Raw genomic sequence first — 15,977 nt, forward strand, 5'->3', positions numbered from 1 at the left:
GTATATGTGTGTGTGGCGGCCGATGTTTCAAGCGGAACCGTGGCATCACTCTCCTCCTGATGGATTCCCTTCTGGCCTTAGGTGCACATACGGGCTCTTGGTGACACCGTTCATCAGCGCTTTCATGATAAACGAAAATAGCTTCACAACAACAGCGACAACATGCTCCAATCGCTGTTCAATCATAACTGAGGGGGTTTACGAGCGGCGCTCGCTTATATACCGATTGGTGATTTCAATAGCCTGTTTTGAAAGCAATTTTAAGACTATTGAAACAAGTTTTTGGATCAAAAAGTAACAAGTATATGACGCGTAGACATTTTATCTTTCGAATGAAGTGTTTATCATACCATTTCGTTCAGTTGTTTAAGAGCTATTAACGCTCAAAATCTCGGTCTCCGGCGTAACGCTTTCATTTTCGGAACTTTGATTTTACACCCCGGTATAGAAATGAAAGACGTAGTCCTACGTCAAAAACGCCTCCCTGGTTTCGAGATATGTTATGTGAAAAATTCTCAGCTTTCCAGAAAAAATATAAAAAACTATAGCGCCTTTGGTCCCGAGACTATGAAAACAATAAAAAACGAATACAATCAATAATAACAAGAGCAGAATTCAAATTTTCTGCAGGTACAGTATTTTTCAAAAAATCAGACCATCAGGATTTAATTTGATATATCGATCATCTGAATCGGTCTAGTAGTTCAAAAGTTATGAACTTTTGAAAAAAGTCATTTTTAGCAAAAATGAGAAAAAATGGGTTTTTTCGGACCACCCTAAAATGGAAATGGTCACCCCAACAAAAAATAAAAAAATACGGGTCTCGTAATATGTGATAAAGAACAAAACTACCACTTTTGACAAAAATCTGAGAACCACTATATCTGTTTGGCATGGAATGGCTGTATATAAACAAATATAAACAAATATAAACAAATAAACAAATGAATTTTTTTTTCTTTATTACAGAGTCAGTTTGGAACTAACCCAGTTTCAAAAACGAACCCGCTATAAAATTCCATCTCTTCATGAGTGTAGCATCATTGTAAATAAATAAATAAACAAAAGATATGTTACACTAGTTGTGAGGCAGATGTCAAAACGAGAAAATGGCGCCGATAGCACTGTTTGATGCGTTTGATGAGAATAAAATGATAGGTAGAGCAATCTGTTGGCTAGAATAGAAATCATGTTTACACATTTGCCCAATCACTTATGTTTTATTGAAGAATTTGATACTATAATCGATAGATAAATAACTCTGACATTATGAAGTATGTAGATAACTCAACTTTATGGAGGAAAGTAAAAAAAACATTGTTGTAGTCACTAATTATTCTTACAGAAACATTTATTCTCATATTGTTCTAATATTTCATTGTGGCCGTATTGATGCTTCATGCTTATCAGCAATATTCTGCCACTTTGCCAGATTTTCATTGCACATGTTTAATAATGGTTCTGTTTGTGGAATGAGACGATAGAGTAAGGTGTAGCATGGTATGCAGATTCCTGTCATAAAGCCCAACTGTGACGCTGCTATCTGTTCAGGCTGGTCGCGATCCATCATCGGAATTGGTTTCCGTCCGGCTTTTTTCTCCTCATCACCCTGTTCGTAGAACTCGTGAAATATCACCTATAATACAAAATTGTAATCAAACTCTGTTAAGCTGACAGAAGTATTCCTAGTTGGAAACTAATTATCAATAGTTTTCAAAACTTACTTCAACAGTCTCTGTTTGCACTTCCCATGGTTTGGCTGAGGCAGACAAGTCAGCACTAGTCATCGCAATAGATTGTACTAGAATACGATGTTCGGCGATAGTCCATGAAAATATCTTCTCTTCGACTAGTTTATTAAGCTTCTGTTTGTTGGGGAAAAACAGCGCGAGGTCAGTTGCTAATATACAGTGTTTGATGAGACTCAACACGTGTTTGTACTCATTACTGCTCAGTTTACTGAAAATGTTATGCCCTTCCTGCGGAAGAGAGGGTTTCAACAATAGCAAGCGTATTCAGAATAGAGGTTTACCTGTTGTAGAATAGAAACAGTTTGATTGAAATGATGATGCTCCATTGTTGATGTACTGTAGATAGCAGCTAACGGCGATTCAGTGTCTAGCATAAATTTGTTATTTTTACCACGGTGATCCAAATCATGACACAATGATCCAATGAATAAAGCTAAACACTATCGAATATAGAATGAAAATACTTTGAATAAAACTGAATCGAAGGAATGGAATCGGAAGCTATATTCGAGTATTAGTATTGATTTGAATCGCTTCCCATAGTTGTAGTCTGTCATTGATTAGAAATAGTGAAACAGCACGACGAGCCAATGGGGCTTGGAAACGATGTCATGTTAGGATAACGGGAACTTTAAACTCAGTGAGATAGTTTAGTTAAGCTGTGTAAGGACGTAAGGTGCCAAACAGGACACAGGGAAGTTCGGGATAGTTTTGACATACTATAGAATTTGTTTTTAAGAAACCTTTCCATGTAGATCTTCCATAGTCTCATTTTTTCGGAAATTCGAGTTTTTTGTCCGCAGGTAAAAATCTTTTCTCATGTCAGAAGTGCGAATCTAGAGAATTCATTAGCCAAAACGAACTTAGACATGCTGCCGACATCTCCTCGACAAACCCAAAATCCACGCTTTTCGTCGTCCATAAAAACCAATCCTGTACCCTCTTGTACAGTATAAATCCCAACCCTATAGTATTAGGACAAAAATTTATAATGTTACCCTAAAGCTACAGTGATATACTATCAAAACAATGATAATAGAGATGAGCGAAAGAGATTAGGAGAAATGCTGTGATCGCCCGAACGATCGAGTTCAGTGGTCACATAGATCAATCAAATAATATCAGTCGAAAAACATTCTTCATTGTGATCGTCTTTCGTTCGCAATAGAACATTTCTTGGTAATATATCCCAGTTCCGAAAGTATCAATTGTACATGTAAGTGCTTGTCCGCGACATCGATGAAAAAGAAAGAAAGCAAAGGTACATTTACCCTCCCCCACCGGTGAGCGATCTACTGTGCGCTGAAGATAGCCAAATCCGAATGAGTGCTACCGTTCTGTTGGCTCTTTTGGCAGCCGTTTTAGACGACGAATAAACACCTTCGGTCCAGCATTTAAGGCCAACTGGCTCGTACATTTTCGAAACAACGATGATTCCGAATTGAAATGCCAATTTGTGCTCCTCCCAAATTCCAAATATGGCATCTTCTATATATATCGTGTGACGGTGTTTGTTACCGAACTCCTCCGAAACGGCTCGACCGATTTTGATGAAATTTGACTTTATACCATACATATAACCTTAAATTTTGACCTCAATTCGGTTTAATTGCGATTTTATTATTTTTGTGTCAAAAATATTCTAATAATTTAACCGTTGTTCGTTTTTTCAACAGAACGAATTTATTTAAGTTGTTCAATGGCTGATGGCGTAACGCCCGCTTCATTGAACATCCATCTACAAATACACAAGTAACATCAATTCATCTAAAGCAGGGAGCATCACCGACGAGCTGGAAGCCTTTTTGAATGAGCACAATGAGTTATCGAAATTCTTCAAATCACATTTGCTCGGATTACAAAATGACAATCACGCTATTGCCATCAACCCTGATAAAACATCAGCTGGAGAGCAAGTGTGTAGATCCAAAGCACAAGCGCTGCTGGAATCATGATAGCACGGTGACACGAGAAATTTAATGCAAAGAAAAAACAATAATCTGGAATTCATTGTTGACACACACCGTTCATACGACCCTCGCTATGTTCTTCTTCAATGGCACTAACGTTTCCAAGGTTTGCCTTCTCAACGTAGTACTACTTGCGTCATTTTTATTAGTAAATAGTTGAGATTTCAATGACGAACAATACGCCTTGAATGTATTCTGGAGTGGCAAGCTCAAGAATACGCGTGACTACAGTGCAAGTCAGAAGGGTTTCTTTAACGAAAAATCTCTTGCATAAACATTAGACCAACGAGACCCCGTCACAGATACTTAATTCACTATGAACATCATTTCTCATTTTGATTTAATATTTATGAACATGCGACGAAACAAACAGAGGGCGCGCTCGAAGGATTTTTATGTTTATCATATGGTGATTTCATGGTCAAGAAACGCCAATTCAAGATATCGTAAGCTGTGCCAACAATTTATGGTCGACATATACGCGAAGGTAGAGATTGAACGACTGCAATTCTTACTACACAATCAACAAAAGCGGTGCGAGGAATTATACATTCACTTGCGAGACACTATCATGAGCAACGCCGACACAGCTTTAGTTATAGCCAGGCCAAAGCGCAATGCATTGTCATGACATTGCGCGTGTGTTAAAACACAAAATGAAGTTCGATCGTATTCGTCCCCACATATTGTTGGTTGTATTCTGTTGAATACAACTTATTTTGACCATTGTTTCGCGACAAGGCGAACGAATTTAAGAGTGTAAAAGTCGATTTCGATCGAATTGTAAAATCCGATCACTCATATGCATATATGAATATTGAGTTCTACAAATCGGTGAAGAGTAATAAAAACATCCATGAATAAAGGAAGCAATATGGCTGTGTTTCAAACTTATATTACCGATGTGAATACTCTTCGAATGAATGACAACGATAAAATAACGCGATTCCAAACAGGCCGATTAATTTGAACGTTTTCCAATTTATGAACGAGACCAAGCTGTAATAAACTAAGCCATGTTGAAAATCACATGCACGTATTTTCTAACAAGGAGACAGTAATAAATATTGATTTTTTATATTTCATTTTTTCTACTTTACGACAAACTTATATTACTTTTTTCAGTTGACGTTTAACTTTTAAGAGATCAAACATGTCAGTTACGTTAATGAAATACACCAAGAAATATCATATAACCTTTCGTTCAAATCATTTAATTCGTTTTTTTATCGGTCACATTCGATTTATTTTAAAGATCGTTAAAATATTCAAACACACTTACAATACATTAGTGTGTTTTATTCAACACCCAAAATATTCACTAGAAATAATTTATTTGGCAGAACAACGTTTGCCTGGTCAGCTAGTAAAATTATAATCAAAGCCGCCGGTGGATTGTGAAAAATCAACGTTAATGGTTCGAGTCCCGGTAAACAGAGTTCATCGCCAGTCACGGTTCGGTTGACACACAGCTAGGGAGGAAACAGTTGTTTTCCTGCACGCCTACAGCAAAAGAAGTACGAAGCACTCGTCGGTACAAATAAGATTTAAATTCTAAAAAGCAGTCTTCAGAATGCAACGCGGTGCTGATATGCAAAAAAGTTTTCCGCACTCAATTGAACTCCCTCTCTCCTTGTATACACATGCGATTTGGCCAATGAACACGCACTGAAATATAGATGAAATGTTTTGTTGTCAACACCGTTCGCTTTAGTGTGGAAACACACTAGACGGCTCTCCCGCGCGATTTTCGCAATGATAAGTCGCAGCAGGAGCTTGATGTGAAACACATTCAGCGGCTTTGAACCGCTCTACTAGCTGCCATTATTATATTTTTGTAGACGGATGCAAGACGAGTCTATCCTACAAGGTACAACTGTTTGGACAGTAAGCGGTACATGAAGACAGAATGGTGGAAAACGGAAGAGGGTATGTTTACCTGAGCGAAAGGGAGAGAGAAGTTGATCACAAACGCCTGAAATATTGCATTTCTCGACAATTTGGACGGAATTCGAGAATACGCAGCTACATGAGCGCACTGTGGTTTTCTCGTATTTGCTCACCTGATAGTACATTTCTTATTGCCTTGCTTTATGTGTACCTTTCAAAATCGCATAAACACTAATAGAGATCAAACAATACTTGGCTACGATTTCTAAAATGTATTCTCTAACGCGTAGCGTAGCGGTTTTTCAAAATTAAAAAAATGCCACAATTGCGACCATATAATGTTTGCTCTCAATTATTGTTTGCTCTGTATTGTAACAAAAATCGTCACTTAATATGGTTCTATCAAGCGAACGCCAAATTTCAATAAAATGATTTATTTGTACCACTGGATGCAGAAACTGATAATCAATCGACTATAAAATGACTGTGTCATTCGGACTGTTGACAACGGTTCCAGAAAATAAATTCAGTCGAAATATGTATCTCCTGTAAATTATGAATTCTTTATGAAGCTAGTTCCCGATGAACAAAACATTGTTGATATTGATTACGACTTGATCAGCGACGGAAAATCATAAATTTTATTAACTGCTTTAATATTATTATTGTAATAATGATTTTGACTAAAATACATCTAACCATACTGAACTGAAAACCATATTCATTAATTTTTATTCTGCCAAAGTGAACCGAGTACCTACATACTAAAATTGAAGGCCATTTCATTAATATTAATTAGTTATTTCACAGATATTCATATTCATAGTGCTTTGAAGATATCCTGTTTGTTACACGTTAGTGAGAAAATTATAAATTTGATCAGTCACGATCAATTGGTGGGAACCAAAACATACAATTGAAATATCTCAAAATAATGTTTTTGGTGCTCGGTTCGTTCTAGCAGAACCGGATCGTATAGTAACGTTGTTTTAGCAAAAACAGTTTCAACAAAAAAAATCAAATTTGCACAACACGAAGTACTGTACCAATGAAAAATTTTTGCTTCGATGATATGTAATTTTAGTGATCTATCGTTTTGTTGCAAGCATTGCAAGAGCATGCAATATACAAATACATTTTTTAACGACACTTTTCACAATCCAATAATCGTGTGACACAGTAATCCCTTTGCTCTATCGAACAACAGTTGATACGTGTTCTGTGTCATAAATGATGATTGCTTCCACCATGAATCGATACGCACATTATAATAAGCTGCTCGATCAAAAGTGACTGACTTATGATAGTAATGATTTAACAATAATGAAATCGGTCACGTCCTAATCACTCGCGTGGTAACAGTTTTGGGTTAACTTCATTAGGTTTACTAAGCCTCTCCGGTCTGCATTTCAATTAGCTCTGGTTATAACATCGATCGTGTCCACTTGTTTCTTGTGCTTGTAGTGCATTCGAAATGAAGCAAAACCATCTTCGTTGCATTTTATAGCAACTTTTAGCGTGAAATATTCAAATAATTTTCTTGCGGAATCGACCATTCGTTGCCACGGTTTCTAACGATTTTATAGAAGCATAGAACATAGTCGTGTTAACGTTCACCTACGTTTTTCAATTTTGCATTATCATGTTACCAAATTCAGTTACATATCTATACATTCAATTTTAGTTATATAATTAACACTGTACAAGAACGTAAACAAGATTATATGATTACGTGAACTCCAGCGAAATTCCTATTTGGGGGGTTTTCCTAATCAATATTTAAAGGGTACTTTTCAATAGGATATAAAGTTTTTCACGATAAACTTCAAGGCGATTCCAGAACGACTGGATCAACTTATAGCGTTGGGCGAGACACAGTAGAAATTTGGGCCGCTGTCAGAATAACTTCCGACACTATTCCTCTTCGAACTGTGAAACATTGAAGGAGACCAATAAACCCAAACTAACGTCTGCACATTGATGTTTTTCCTTCCGTTTATTTGATTAAATTCGGTTAACTTTTCAGCTGTGCGGGATCCATATTCACCCTACTCGTGTTTTATGCAGAAGCCATATTTTAATTACCCATTATCGCCTTTAAGCATTGAGTGGTTTTTAATTCAATGTCACTTATCTAAGTTGGCTCATCGTTGAACGGTTTTGTTGCTCATACCAATATCTACCACCAGGGCTCGGCATAGTCATAGTCAATTGAGGATAATCAACTGACTATCTGACTGACTATATCCGTATTCAGTCGGAAATGACTTTCGGCTTCTTCACGCAGTTTCTCCTCCAAAACGACTAAACAGTCAGTCGGGCGTTTAGTCGCTATCTCCCTCTACCGACCCGACTGTATCATTTCATTCTTTCCAGTCAAATTGTCTTCATTGCATTTTGAAGTGACTTCCCCCAAAACGAATTCGTTCTCCTCTCTATCTCCCATGTATCATTATGCATGCATCGATGTTTGAGTTCAACTTGGTTTGACATACGCTACAGGAAAGCTAGATTTTTTTGTATCGTACACGAAAATTACTCACACGCATAAAATAGCGTGCAGTGTGTGTACGCTATTTTCCTCGCTATTTACTTATACTAACGCGAGTATCTTTGTAGCATACTTGATAAATGTCTAAGTTCGTTGGTTTGAGTACACGATGGGTAGACAATAAACCGTCCATTGATGGGGTAACTACGTTTTTGCATCAGAAATCAAGTTTTCGTTCCTCTTTATATGGACGTAAAATAAGATTGCGTACGCGGGTATAAAATTAGTGTCAGGAGGAAATGGAAGTGTGGATTGAAGTCAGTTGAATGAAGAGGCAGATTTGTATTCATTGGTCGCGTCAGTTAGAATAACCACTGACTGGACTAGTTCGCTAGTCAACGCTAGTCAATTCATTTTCTAGTCAAGTCACTTTTTGTTGACGGCGACAGCCGAAGCAGTTCTAGTCGGAGCGAAGCTACTGAGAGTAGAGTCGGTCTTCATTTTTCACCTTCGAAGATTTCGGGCCCTTTCTACCACTCCGTCATCGCTCCCTGTTCGCATCAATACTTCAACTAATTTGACAGTACATCTGTCTCTGTCATCGGATTCAATGCGAACACAGGGCTACTGTTCGACAAATTCGCCGTAGAGTTGCGCCATTTTGTGGTTCATTCTCCTACTCTGTACTTCGTTTTCCAGTACATCACCGTATACTGTTCTTAGCCGTATAACGTCGAATCAGGGAATTGTACATGGTAGACTTCATACGGAGTCGGAGTTTGTTGGTGGACGCGTCTTCCGTTAATTATGCGTTACGGATTTTTAGCGGATTTCAGCCTTTAATTTGAGCTGATATCTCAGTTGGGGGAGTCTGTTGCTGGTTTTGGTGGTTCTAGTTTCCACGGCCTCCAAAGTCTCTCTCATTGACAAATCGACATTCAATAATTGTAAGCAATAATATATAAGGAGTAAAATGAAAACCTAAACACAGAACATACAGAAAAAATGAAAAATTTCGAATGCTTATAACTCGAACATTTCTCAATAGATCGAGTAGCTTGCATCAATTGATAGGAAATATTTCTACGAATCTATCACATTCAATAAAATAATATTTTCCCTTCTAAACGTCCTATATACACATTTTCCCACCGACATGTGTTCCCTAACACAGCCATCAAAACCAAGGTGCCTTACATTACATGGTGTTTGTTCAAATTCTTTACTTACACAGCAAATATGTTGAATTCGATTTTTTTTTCATTCAATCAATGATTTAATCAATATAAACAAATGATTACTAAGCCAACGGTAGTTCCACGTCAACCTGGCGGTTCTATCATAGATATAACCCACCCATTTTTTTATTTTTCAATTTCAGCCCCCTATATGCTCTCGAAAGACGTAGCTTTTGACTTTGAGTTTATCTAATTAATAATAGAACAAAAAAATTACCTCGTTAGGACGGAATGTTGAACTGCTATGCTTGATAATGCTATACATGGTATTGGCTACCGAGAATCCATGGGTCCAGTTATGATATGGTACTCGTCTGTAATTTTTCTTGACAGTCAAGCTAAACCGTATCAAACAATTTTGATCAAATTTTGCCAAGCCGAATAGATCCTTAAACATATAAACGGTATATATGACTTTTTGGTAATCATCTATTTGGAACGGACTGAAATAATAGTTTTCAATATCAGGCACACTTTTTGGAATGCCAATCTCCAGGCACTTTTCCATTTCTTGCTCTGAACAGGTATTATGGTAACTCAGTACTTCAAGAGCTACACGATATTTCTGCTCCGATCTGCGGATTTTATCGTAGAGCTTTGCGTGATGCAAGGCTGAAAATTATTGTTATGTTATGTTATATTATTAGAACATAAAATCAATCAATGATATATTTGTTACCTAGTCCACAGTAAACCGCGAACATTTCGAATGCTTCTTCATCTTCTTTGTTGAAGTAACCATAATGTTTATTAATCATTTGAACGACACCGATGATGTTTCCTCGAATGAAAATTGGCATGCATAAAATAGATTCTGTTTTATATCCCGTTATTTGATCGACTGAACGATTGAACCTGGGATCAGCATATGCATCGGTAATATTCAGTACGTCACCAGTCAACGCAACATGGCCAGCTATGCCAGTTCCAACCGGAAATCTAATCTCTTTGTGAGCCTCACTGTTATTTTCTCCTTCCGGGACTGTAGCTTCACAACCAACATCGAAAATAGTTGCGTATAGTTCCTTAGTTTTTGAATCTACCAGAAACAGCGAGGCACGATCAGCATCTACAAGTCGTTGTGCGTAGCTCATTATTTTCGAGACTAGCATATCCATACTGACCATGTCTTGAAATATAGACTTAACTACTGCTAGCAAAAAATCGTTCAGTTTCCTTTGTTTCATACCAACAAGATTCAAATGAGCATAATGAATAGCAATGCCACCCCAGACCAGGTAGCTACATCCTATTTCCTCGTCCTCTTCATGAAAAGGTGAACCACCATCACGACGCCATAGTTCCAGTACGGATACTAATGACCCGTCAGGGTAAACCACGGGTTGGCACAATACATGTGCCATCTCACTCTGTAAAAGAAAATTTTATTACTCCGAGTTTTTCACATTTTGAGGTAATGCTACCGCATCTAGAACATTTTGCGCGAATCGTTGATCATTGTCTCCTTTGGTGTACCGAATTGGTTCTCTAGTTTTCGCCACATAATTCGGTATACCTGCATCCGACTTTATTTTCAAATGCTTTGGATCACCATTTTCATCAACTAAACTGTTGCTCAAGCAAAGATGTAACGAGGTCGTATCCGTTGAATCAGTTAAATAAAGCCGAAAGCCATCAGCATTTACTGCCGAACAGATACAGGAAGCTAGTTCCCATAGTACATGCATTTTGGTCGGTCGTAGCTGTAATGAATGGATCAGATCTTGCAACATCTGTCTTTTGTCCGCGTGAACGCAAAATTTCCAACGACTGAGGCTGGTTTTTCTGCTGTTGATCGGGTTTGTTTCCTTCCGTGCCCGTTGTGTTTTCCGTATCATCCATCGTTCGACATTTTCAAGCTGTATTTCATCCACGATATATGTATCCAAAAATTCTGGATGTTTTCGCAGATAGTCAGCAACCTGCACCGATGTTATTCTACCATTACATTCATTTGTTTGGTTTCGATTATTATGTCCTCCATTTCTAGGCCCTGGAGAAAAAAAAACAGATACACTTTCATCAATATTTTATTTTCAAATGTTCTACATGAACAAACATTCGACATATGTATGAAATATGCGTCAGTCAGTTGAATGATTATAGAGCCTTTTTTGAATAGATTTGCTAGTATATAAATGATATCATATAGTACTTCGTGTACTATGGACGTTCGAACGTCTACGTCTAGCTAGACCAATTCTTTATTCCCAAATGAACTAAACAACTGTAAAAATCGTTGATTTTCCGGTTGCTGCGTAACATGTGAGCGATGTAAACAACCCGGAATCAAACTAGCTGAGTGGTCCGATTTGTTTATCCGAAGTGTTGGCTAAGTGGTCTACCAGTGGCGTAAAAATTGTTTTATATAGTATTTCGCCGCTTCTTTCTAGTTACCTCCTTATAGACTCTAGTTGTTGTGTCGAGAAACTAATGACAGCACTTTGATCTGGAAGTATTTCTCAGTTAGTGGTAAAACTTTCATTTGAGAATTTCAACAATCCTGGAATCTTCGAACAAGATTTGGTAAAAAAGTTCACCGCGGCGGTCAAAAAGGATTTTGGTCGTACCATACCAGCAAACGTCCCAACAGGACGCTGCAATAGGACCTGGTTGCCAAAAGACCGTGCAATGACCGACCAAGTTTTGACCATGTACAACGGATGTACTTTGGGACGACGAACAGACGTAATAATTGAATTGACAAATTGCGGGTCAAAAAATTACGTTACTATTCGATCACACGAATGTCCCGTGAAGTTCTGACCCAACTAAGCCAGCTGCCATTAGAGCCAGGATGTTGTAGAATGGTATTAGTAGGAAATGGTGGATTTTTGCGAGCGCACTACGATCTTCGGATATAATTGATTTTTTGCAATAAACTAAAAAAACCGCCTCCGATTACTATATTTCTGTTCAGGTGCCTACTCTATCGAATTCCTTGAAAATTCTGTTCAATTTGAAAGAGGAAAGTGTCACCCACACTGGCGACGACTGATGACGGGGCGACGAACGTGTTGACTTCGACTCCAAACTGTTTCTTGCACAGAATTTTATATGGCCAGTGTTTGCGGAGATTGTTCACATGAAATAAATTTGTTTTTGCAAACAAGTTTTTCGGTAAACTGATAATCTAGCAGTAAATCTGCAGCTGTGTTCGAAAGACTCTGATTTTCATCACAACCTATAATATAAACGGTCAGCCAGAAGGACGGTTTCGTACAGAAAAGGAATCGAAATGTTGGAAACTCGTTATACCAAGTGTATTGCCCTCGAAGAGAACTATGTTGAGAAATAAATAAAGCTTTGCCCAAAAAACGATTGTTTTCTTTAATAATCCGGGAACTTTCCAGCCCATGTAGTATTTGGAGCGATTCTAAAACATCACCGTAAATATATTGAAAATGAGGAAGAGTCTTATGAAGATGATCTATGAGTTATTTCATTTCGATTCATTTCCTGCTATAAAGTCTGTTGAACGTAAGTGTATAGAAATAAAATAATGATTAAATGGATAATAATAATTCAAATAATTTGGGGGTCTCCGTAGCCACATTCGTTGCGCGTTCGCTTAGTAAGCGATCGATCGTGAGTTCAATACTCAGGGCCCTCATTGACCATCTTTGTGTTGTTACAGAATAACTACGTCCACGCAACAATCATCAGCGATGGAGATCGATCCACGGTCGAAATAACAACGATTCATCCATGCAACTGCTCTGCTCTGCAAGAAACATCGGGCTGCTATTCTATTAATAACTCAACAATGTCTCCGCTGTCCGGTCTAACTGGACAATGGAAGAACAGAACGAATACTCTTACGCCTAAATGGCTACTGTGAAATGTAATGTACCATATGCAATGGTATAGAAGGAATACTATAACGTCAAAAAAATGACAACTGTGTAATGTGCTATTTATAAAGGGTGTGTCACATCAAATTGCATCACGGAAAAAACGCTGTAGAAATTTAATTTTTAGGAATTATATCTTCAGCTTTCGCTTATAATCAGATAAGAGTGTATAGATCACGTTGGCCATGCTTCACTGTCAATTTTTCGTAAATTTGGAAAAATGTCGTCGAACGAAAAAGAGCGTCGTGAATTAAACCTGTGCACTCATTTCGAGAATCCGGAGTTGTCACATCAGGACATCGGTAAGATGCTGGGAATCGTCCAATCCACGGTCAGCAGAGTACTAAAACGATACTTCGAGAACCTAACCATCGACCGGAAGGTGAAGAACGGCAAAAATGGATGCTCCGTCAGTGAAAAAGATCACAAGCGCGTAGTTAAGCAGTTTAGACGTGATCCGAGAAGTTCGGTCCGGGATGTCGCCAATAAGCTGAATTTGTCAAGTTCATTCGTCCAGCGGACCAAGCAGCGGGAGGGCCTGCGTACATACAAGGTTCAGAAGGCTCCTAACCGCGACGAAAGGCAAAACACAAGCAGCACGAGGGCCCGACCATCTTCTGGACGGATCTCGCTTCGTGCCACTATTCAAAGGACGTGTTGGAGTGGTACGAAGCCAACGGGGTCACCTTCGTGCCAAAGGAAATGAACCCGCCCAACGCGCCGGAGCTTCGCCTAATAGAGAAATATTGGGCGATTATGAAGCAGGCCCTCCGGAAGAACCCAAAAGTTGTCAAATCGGAGGCGGACTTCAAGAGAAAATGGATTTCTGTTCAAAAAAAACTACAACCTGACGTTGTACAGAACCTTATGGACGGGGTTAAGAGGAAGGTGCAAGCATACGGGCTTGGGCTCGAAGTATGAATAAAAAGAAAATGCCAAAAGTTGTTTAATAGTTTTTATTTTACTGTCTAAAATTTTCAAAAGGATCGGTCTACTGGGCGAATTTCTACAGCGTTTTTTCCGTGATGCAATTTGATGTGACACACCCTTTAGATATGATAAACATGTGACATGTACACTATTAAAATTCGGCTCTGTTACAGCTGAAATGCTAATGAGCCTGAAATAAACGAAGGGGATAACAAAAATTCAAATAATTTGTTTTCTTCACCTTCAAAAGGGTCGAAAGCATAAGCAAACAGTTTTGAATCACTATATGGACATCAGTCTTCCATGTTTCACAAAAAAACACTGCGTCCGGAATAAACATGTCCACGCTGCTGTTCACAGTTTTGTGTTTGAGTACAAACATGTTTTTTTCGTACCTATGTTAGAAAATGTGACATGTTTGTATTCGTGGTATGTTTGGACATACGATGTTTAATCCCAATGTTTCACATGGTGTTCGAACATGGTGTACAGTTTCTCTTGCATTTTCAGCCCAAGCACCGGCAGTGCGTAGAGTAGAAGAAGCGAATCGGACACCACACCACCATCACTCAACGCGTGGTGTGTTGGTATGATGACATGGAAAAAATGCTTCCCTTTCATAACAATGGGTGTTTCATCAAAAATATTGGGCAAATAAAATAAACCTCATTTTCTGTTCTGAACAAAATAAACATCGATTGATATGAGAGTTTTTCACATTTGATATCATTATTTAGTGCACGTATCAATTTATATATTGAATTCATGTAACATTCGCTATTATTAGCTATTTGAACAAATACTAAAATTGAATTATTCAACAGTGACATGTTAGACGTGACGCTAACCACTCGACCACGGGAGCACCAATTGTGGCTGGATCTTTGAATACAAATGGTCAATACTGCTTGTTCGCGACGATCGCGACTCGAGCTATAAAACGAGCGGAGAAGAGGAGAAGAAAGGATGATGCAATCGCATGCACACACAGCATATGTAGTGCAGTGTAAGTGTAGCTTTTAGTTTTTTCCTTCATTCAGTTTGTGATAACATCGAGAAATTAATGGTGTGTTTTAGCCGCTGAAATTTCTCTGCTGGTTCTGCTGTGTGCCGCTGAAGGTTGCATCTAAAACTAATTTTTGGGTATTTATTTTTTTGGTCAGCATTTGTACGACGTCGCCCGCTATGCAGTCGGCTCCCCAGACTTTAATTGCCAACATGCACGCAAAAAAAAATAGCTTCTTTCTATTCAGAGAATGTTTTCTTTGAACGAAACCAAGGATTATTTAATCAGACTTGCAAAATGTGCATGAACGATCTATAAACTTATACTTAGTCGCGGCAATACATACACACACTCTTTACAGATACACGGGCCGAAGGTTGTGCAGTCCACTGATCATTCAACAAGAGCCAAAGGTTGTACCGCTCATGACAACTCTACACGAGCTGATTGCGCCGGCTAGTGATCATTCTATCCTGGATTCCTCGAGTCGAAAAAGATGCACCACGCTAGATATGGGGTGCAGACTAGGGGGTCGTTGCTGATTAACGGTCAGCTGCATCCCAATAGGAAGTATCCCATGTCGGGCACACGTACAGAGCACTGAAGACTGCAACATCCCAATTATGAGAACACTTGTAATAGTAACCTCGAGCCAACCGCGAGTAATCGGTTACATATTACTAACATAGTTGTAAGCAAACATTGTCAAAATATTGAACTCCCGGCCCCGTTAGGCTGACGCCATATGAGCCTTAATAAAAATATATTTTTTTTGGTGCATGAACTTATAGCCTCTTAGTTCGTGCAATTTTTGAAATGCGAACTGAATTTCAAGTTCGTTTCTGTG

At 38.4% G+C, this 15,977-nt stretch overlaps 1 protein-coding gene across 8 annotated transcripts in view; it reads right to left on the reverse strand.

Moving 5' to 3' along the window:
* Positions 1–1,192: 1,192 nt before the first annotated feature.
* LOC129775344 (probable 3',5'-cyclic phosphodiesterase pde-5) overlaps positions 1,193–15,977 on the reverse strand; it is an 85,699-nt gene continuing 70,914 nt past the window's right edge. For all 8 annotated transcript variants that reach the window (XM_055780006.1, XM_055780007.1, XM_055780003.1 and 5 more), the window contains 6 exons: positions 10,765–11,333; positions 10,020–10,710; positions 9,558–9,952; positions 2,033–2,191; positions 1,725–1,979; positions 1,193–1,636 (listed from right to left, as the gene is read on the reverse strand). In XM_055780006.1, the coding sequence (XP_055635981.1) occupies positions 1,376–1,636; positions 1,725–1,979; positions 2,033–2,191; positions 9,558–9,952; positions 10,020–10,710; positions 10,765–11,333 (2,330 nt within the window). In that variant the 3' untranslated portion in view covers positions 1,193–1,375. The remainder of the gene's footprint in view (positions 1,637–1,724; positions 1,980–2,032; positions 2,192–9,557; positions 9,953–10,019; positions 10,711–10,764; positions 11,334–15,977) is intronic.

Source organism: Toxorhynchites rutilus, chromosome 3 (genome assembly GCF_029784135.1).
Source record: "Toxorhynchites rutilus septentrionalis strain SRP chromosome 3, ASM2978413v1, whole genome shotgun sequence".
Classification (NCBI taxonomy): Eukaryota; Metazoa; Arthropoda; class Insecta; order Diptera; family Culicidae; genus Toxorhynchites; species Toxorhynchites rutilus.